Source organism: Orycteropus afer, unplaced genomic scaffold (genome assembly GCF_000298275.1).
Source record: "Orycteropus afer afer isolate SDZICR_OR568_19922 unplaced genomic scaffold, OryAfe1.0 scaffold00179, whole genome shotgun sequence".
NCBI classification, from domain to species: Eukaryota; Metazoa; Chordata; class Mammalia; order Tubulidentata; family Orycteropodidae; genus Orycteropus; species Orycteropus afer.
In genome coordinates, this window is record NW_006921766.1 from 4399338 (window position 1) to 4406324 (window position 6987).

A 6987-nucleotide genomic window follows, 5' to 3' on the forward strand; every position below is an offset into this window, starting at 1 on the left:
CTATGTTGGCAGGAAGCCCTTCTATTTTTCCCAATAGGATTGATCACCGCAATTTTTAAGATTCTATTGGTGGCGTTCACTTTATCAGAAGAAATGCATGACTTATCCTCTGTTGGGTGTGAGGCTGTGTATATTCCCATTCTGCCCAGTGCCGGACGTGCACATGGCCAGCTTTCCACGTTGGCAATCTGGCTGTTATCCTGGCATGGCCCAGCTCTCTGCCCAGGGCAGGGGTGAGGGCTTGACAGCTGAAGGGGGCCAGTGCATGGGCTGGAAGCCTCACTTCCGGAGGCCGCCCCTCACCTCCGCTCTGCCTCTACCAGGCAGCTATCGCAGCTCCCTTTCCTAACAAAGGACCCAAAGGGCTAGTGCCACGGAAGAGAGCAAAAAAGGTTATCTGGGTCTGGTGAGCAAACAGAGAGGAGATTATAAAATGCTCTGTGGAGTGAGGACGGTACCTTCTGTCAGCAGCTTCCAGGAGAAGACATGGGACCTCGAGGCACTGGGTTCCTGGTGGCACTCCTCGTCCTGGGGCTGTGTGCCCTGGCTGCTGGTGGCAAACCTGGTAAGTCAATGCTCCATAACTAACTCTCTGCAGCTCTGTCTCTTCATCTGTGAAATGGAGCGCTCTGGGCTACAGGAGCCTAGAGCCCTGAGCTGCAGGGGTTATAAATCTTTGCTTTTGCAGCAACTCTCTCTCCCTCAATGAGTTTCTTATTCTACAGGGCTTCTTTTATGTTTGTCTTAAGGAAAAAAGGAGGAATGTTAAGAGGGGAAGCAGCCTAAAAGGTACCCCAAGATTTGTGATGTTCTGGACACATTAAAACAGTCTCCTGTGTATGCTCATATTTGCAAGGTACACAGAGGCTACGTAAGAACTCTAAGAAGGACCTCCTTCCAGGGAAAGGTCTGGATAACCACAGGTGTGGTGGCCAGGCTGGGGAAAGGGCTGGGTCAGGAGGGCCACACCACTGAGAGCTCCTCCAAATCCTACCTGTTGTTGTTGTTATGTGCCGTCGAGTCAACACCTACTAATCCCTTATTTTGACCTTCTCCTAGATCCTTTGCTTGTGCTCTTTCTGGGAGGTTATTTTTCCTTTAACTCATAAAACAGTTTCACCAAAACTCTATTAGCTCCTCAGAAGATAATTGTATAGTTTGATATGGAAAAGAAAAGATTCTGGCTTTCTTGGTGAGGGTGTCCCTGGATGCCCCATGGAACCAGGCAGAACTATGCACCTGGAACAGGGGCTGGCTGACAAAACTTCTTCCTCAGCCCCCTGTCAGTGTTCAAGGCTGAGTCCCGACAACAGGAAGAACTGTGGCTTCCCTGGAATCACCAGCAGCCAGTGCTTCGACGTTGGATGCTGTTTTGACTCCACTGTGCCCGGTGTCCCCTGGTGTTTCACTCCCCTTCCAATGCAAGGTAAGCTGCCTGGGAAGGAGGACCCTCTTCCAGGAGCTATGCCTGGCTGGGAGTCCACTCAACCCTCCATGCTTATGGCTGCCCAGCCCTGGCCCAGACCAAAAGGGAAGGGACACGCATCAACTCACTAGTATCCACCCTTGCAGATGCCATGCCACTTGTGTACCTTTCTGGAAAACAGTCATTTAAGCTCCAAGTTTTACTTTATTTGAAGAACCAGTACAACTCAATTCCCTCCCAGCTCTGAAAGTATGACTTCTGAAGAAAGTTACAAGAGAAATGAAACCTTTTACTATAACAAACAAACAAACAAACAAACAAAAAAACATTTACTATAGCTGCTAACAGAACTCAAATGTTAGGAAATTAAGAATTCTAGGATTATCATTTGGGAAATAAGTTATGCCAGTTTATAGTATCAAGATACTAAGTTGCTCATAGCAAGGAAGGGTTATCTTTTGGGAAATAAATTTTGCCAGTTTATAATATCAAGATACTAAGTTGCTCATAGCAAGAAAGGGTTTTGCTCCCCAGGACTGTCATCCAGGGGATCACTTGGCCCTGGAAGTGAAACAAGATAGACAGTTAATTGTTAGCAAGAGCCTCTATCCTAGTGGAAGTGTTGTGATAGCCATACCTTTAGGGTGGAAGTATTATTGTGATAGCTGTAACTTGACCGAATGTTTTCCGTCCTTAAAGGGTGTTCATAAACCTTTCCTCATGATGGTGCAGTGGACCATTTCCATTTCACAGAAGGGTATATTGAGTCTGGGCTTTACACACATGCACTGCCATTGAGTAGGATGTGACTCATAGTGATCCCTCCTTGGGTTTCTGAGGCAGTTTCACTATGGAAGTAGGTTGCCCAACCTTCCTTCTGAGGAGTGGCTGGTGGGTTTGAACAGCCAACCTTCTGCTTAGTGGTCAAATGCCTTAGGCACTATGCCACCAGAGGGACAAAGTGATTTTCCCAAGGTCCCACTCCTCCAGCTTCTGACTTCTGTCTACCACCCCACACTGATTCATATTGGCAGAGAGGACAGAGCCCATTGCTAGCACTAACATCTAAAAACAAAACAAAATTATGAAAAAAAAAAAAAGAAGAAGTTCTATTGAGTTGATTCTGACTCATGCTGACCCTATATGTGTCAGAGTAGAACTGTGCCCCATACAGTTTTCAATGGATGATATTTTGGAAGTACCAGACCTTTCTTCCAAGGTATCTCTGGGTGGACACGAACTGCCAACCTTCAGTTAGCAGCCACCATGTTAACCATTTGCACCCCAAGGGACTCAAACACTTAAATAATCCTTGGTTTAACAATCCCAGAAGTCATAATCCCTCAGAAATACTGAGGTTGTAAATCCAGTGATATTCCTGGTAGGTTGATAGGAATAGAAGTTTCTCGTCAGTTGCTGGCTTAATTGAGTCTCTGTGCTGTCTCTCCCTGAAATTGGTGACCCGTGAGCAGGGTCAGAGCAGTGTGTCATGGAAGTGAAGGACCGCAAGAACTGTGGGTACCCCGGCATCAGCCAGGAAGACTGTGCCTCCCGAAACTGCTGTTTTTCCGACACCATCCCTGAAGTGCCCTGGTGTTTCTTTCCTCTCTCTGTGCAAGGTAATTCAACTGTAGGATTCACTCCACTACCTGCTTTTAAGGAGTTAGTGGGAACTGAGGAGGTGACACTCACTGCCTAAATGCTGTCCGAGGCCAGGCCTGTGACTCTAGTGGGCAACCTTTTCCGGGAAAGATGCACAACTGTAAAAATGGTACTGATGGACAAGTCTGCCCTCATTGGTGGACAGTTCTGATGGCAATTCTAAACATTCTTGAAAACAGCCCCCTTTTGACTAAGTTTAGAGCATGCAGCATTCTGGTTGCATGGTTTGAGATGGCTATCAAAATAGCCTTCTCATTCTTGGCCATGCCCTTTGATCTCCACACAGTAGGTAGCATTGCCTATTTTACTGCTATTCAATCACCAATTTTAGATGTTGCTAAGTGGCAGGCACTAGACAGGGTATGAGGGAGGAGCCTAGAAGAGAGTGGCCATGGTACCTCTTCTCAGAGACCTCATTCTTTTCTCACATGTGACCACATGTGACAGATTCTGCACATAATATCCTACTCCAATGACAGCTCATGAAGGGTCCAGTCCTGAGGATGAATTTTGCCCACCAGTTCCATTGTGCTTCCTTCCAATGAGTTTGGGAGGACAAAGAAAAATACCAGAGGTTATTCAAAAAATTGGAAGACAATGATTGATCCTTCAGGATATCAAAGTACTTCAAAGAATACACTCTTTAATTTCCAGCTATTTCCAAATGTACCTAAGAGTATACCTGGAAGTTTTCTAACAGTCTGGAGAGAACCATCATGCTCTTGAGGGTTTTGTCCCTTCCCCTATAAGAGGGAGCTCCCTTGTCAGTAGGAAACCACTGGACACAATTACCTGTTATCAAGTAAACACACCTACCCTTCTTAGCTTAGGTTTGTCCATTCCCATGATGCTATAACTGACCATCTTGGATTTTAAATTTCTAGACTGTCATTACTAAGAAGTACCGGCCTCAGAGAATCCACCTGGCTCACTGGATATTGTTAAAAAAAAAAAAAAAAAAAAGAAGAAGAAGAAGAAGAAGAAGATTCACCATCTCTTCAGTTTCACATTTCATGTTTTATGAATTCCTGGGTTTTCTTCACCTGTTTGTTATTCTCCTCAATGGTTTAACATACAGTTTCTGCAAATAAAGGAAACCCCTGAAATCTGCTGAATTTCTTATTGTTTTCTTTGGCACAACAGTGGTGATTGTGTGTGTGTGTAGGTATGTAAGTGTGTGTACATGCGTGAGTGTATGCGCGTGTAGTTTTAACAATGTTTTCGTTTCCTAACAAAGCAACTTATTCATCAAATACACAAGGCTATTATAGTAACAATAAAATATTCCATGTAAGTGGATCTCACAATCCACAATCATCTTATAACCCATCCGTTAAACCCGTTGCTGTCGAGTTGATTCTGACTCACAATGTCCTAACAAGGACAGAGTAGAACTGACCCATAGCATTTCCAAGTCATCTTTCAGAAGCAGGCTGCCACGTCTTTCTCCTGCAGAATGGCTAGTGAGTTTGAACTGCCAGCCTTTCAGTTAGCACCTAAGTGCTTAATCACTGCATCACACAGGCTCCCATGACTCCCCATACCCACTCATTTTCATAGTTCAAATGATTTTATCCCTAAGAAACTTAGAGAAACATATTGTGGTAGTTAAAGTTTTGTGTCAACTCATCTGGGCCTCGTTTTGAGTGGGTGAGTAGCTGGATATAGTTATTTCCCATGATTAGACTGGTAATCAACTCTGTGGTGGAATCTTCTGTGAGCAGCTGAGCAGAGCTGCATTAGGGATATGATCTGCTTCCAGTATATAAGCAGCATTGAAGAAGGTCAATAGCTTTTGGCATGTCTGGATCCTGCATTTGGCCAAGTCTTCATCTCAATGGCTTACCATGTTGTCTTCCAATCTTGGACAGTTAATGGACTTGAATTAGTGGCCTACTGTGTTCCTTAATAATCTTGGTACTGTGCCATTTTACTTGTCCATCCAGGTTTGTAAGCCTCAGCAGCCAGGAGCTTCCTAAGTTAAGAGAAGCCTCCAGCTCCAGTGGACTGGGAGCAAGAGGTAGAGCTGAAGCCCAAGGTTGAGGGGCCTTTACCTAGCCCCTAGAGCTGCCACTTTGAACTCAGACTTCTAGCCTCCTAAACTGCAAGAAAATATATCCCTATTTGCTCAAACCACCTATTTGTGGTATTCTCTGTTAGAGCAGCACAAGAGAACTGAAATACATACCATTTCAGATCACAGATACATGTTTATAAAATGTGTCATGGGCTATTTGCTTTTTGTGTGTGTGTGTGTGCTCATTATTTATGTAGTATATATTATCTATTTATTTTTAATTTTATAGTGATTTGGGTGAAGTTTACAGAGCAAATTAATTTTCCATACAGTGGTTCATACACATTTTGTCTCATGACATTGACTGCAATTCCCCATAGCTATTTGCTTTTGAAATGAGTGTAAGGTAACATGCCATCTCCTTCAATGGGTAGACATTGATCCTTTGCCTAATGTGAGTAGAGGGGGCTCTCCCAACTCATTGTTTACATGTTTCTACCCTCAGCCTGAGAGCAGCTTCAATAACCTTTCTGATTTGGAGGATGATTTAAAGAGCAAGTTGGAAGCCCATGTGATCATTATTGCATAAAAGACATTTCACAAGTCTACTCTGAAGGGTCCTGATCTCATCTAGCTCAGTGGGCTCAGTGTGGTTTGGAAGGCACCAGGTCAACAGCAGGGCCTCAGTGCAGTGAGACATGCTACAATGGAGAGGGAAAGAGTAAGAGTTTTCATAAGAGGTAAAAGGCAGAGAGAGAGAGAGAAACAAAACAAAACATCTTTCATATATTTTGACAGGTCATTAAGTCATATAAGAGCAGGATACAAAAAACACCCAAATATTTAAATTTATCTATTTAAAAGAAGCTCTGGTAGTGTAATGCCTAAGGCATTTGACTGCTAACCAGAAGGCTGGTGGTTCAAACTCACCAGCCACTCCTCAGAAGGAAGGTTGGGCAATCTGCTTCCTTAGTGGTACCACCTCAGAAACCCAAGGAGGGGTTGCTATGAGTTGAATCTGACTCAATGGCAGTGTGTTTGGTTTTTGGTTTATTCAAAAGTCTGTTTAATGCCTGAACTAAAACTTCTGCATGAGCAAACAAATGTGCAAGCAAAAATGTTATGGATACCAATGAGGTCCAAAGGAGATAGAAATTTCAAATTTGGTTGAGGGTGGTACAGTTGAACTATCCAAACCTCTTTAATTCTTTCAAATAATATTTTTAATTATGTATTTTTTCTTTTAACTCCAGCAATAAAATACATATTCACAACAGCCCTCTCAACTTGGGAAATCCAAGGTCTCTGCCATCCAGAGTAGGGCAGGGATCAGTGACATTGACTTTGCATTGTTATTGTTGTTAGGTGCTGTATAGCTGTCTCTGATTCATAGGGACCGTATGTACAACAGAACAAAACACTGCCCGGTCATATGCCATCCTCACAATTCTTGTTATACTTGAGGCCCTCGTTGCAGCCACTGTGTCAATCCATCTCACCGAGGGTCTTCCTCTTTTTCACTGACCCTACACTTTACCAAGCATAATATTCTTCTCTAGGGAATGGTTCCTTCTGACAACATGACCAAAGTAGGTGAGATGAAGTCTGGCCATTCTTGCTTCCAAGGAGCATTTTGTCTGTACTTCTCCCAGGACAGATTTGTTCATTCTTCTGGCAGGCTACAGTATTTTCAGTATTCTCCAACAATACCACAATTCAAAAGCATCGACTCTTTTTTGGTCTTCCTTATCTGTTGTCCAGCTTTCACACGCATATTAGTCAATTGAAAACACCATGCCTCGGGTCAGGTGTACTTTAATCTTTGCATTGGGAAGTTAGAATATTAAAAATTATTTCTTTCAGAAATTATTTTGGGACCATA

General features: G+C 43.5%; 1 protein-coding gene across 1 annotated transcript in view; it reads left to right on the plus strand.

The window, feature by feature from the left end:
* Positions 1 to 486: 486 nt before the first annotated feature.
* LOC103202425 (trefoil factor 2) overlaps positions 487 to 6987 on the plus strand; it is a 98176-nt gene continuing 91675 nt past the window's right edge. The window contains exons 1-3 of the mRNA XM_042781836.1: positions 487 to 565; positions 1277 to 1426; positions 2899 to 3045. Coding sequence (XP_042637770.1) covers positions 487 to 565; positions 1277 to 1426; positions 2899 to 3045 — 376 coding nt within the window. The remainder of the gene's footprint in view (positions 566 to 1276; positions 1427 to 2898; positions 3046 to 6987) is intronic.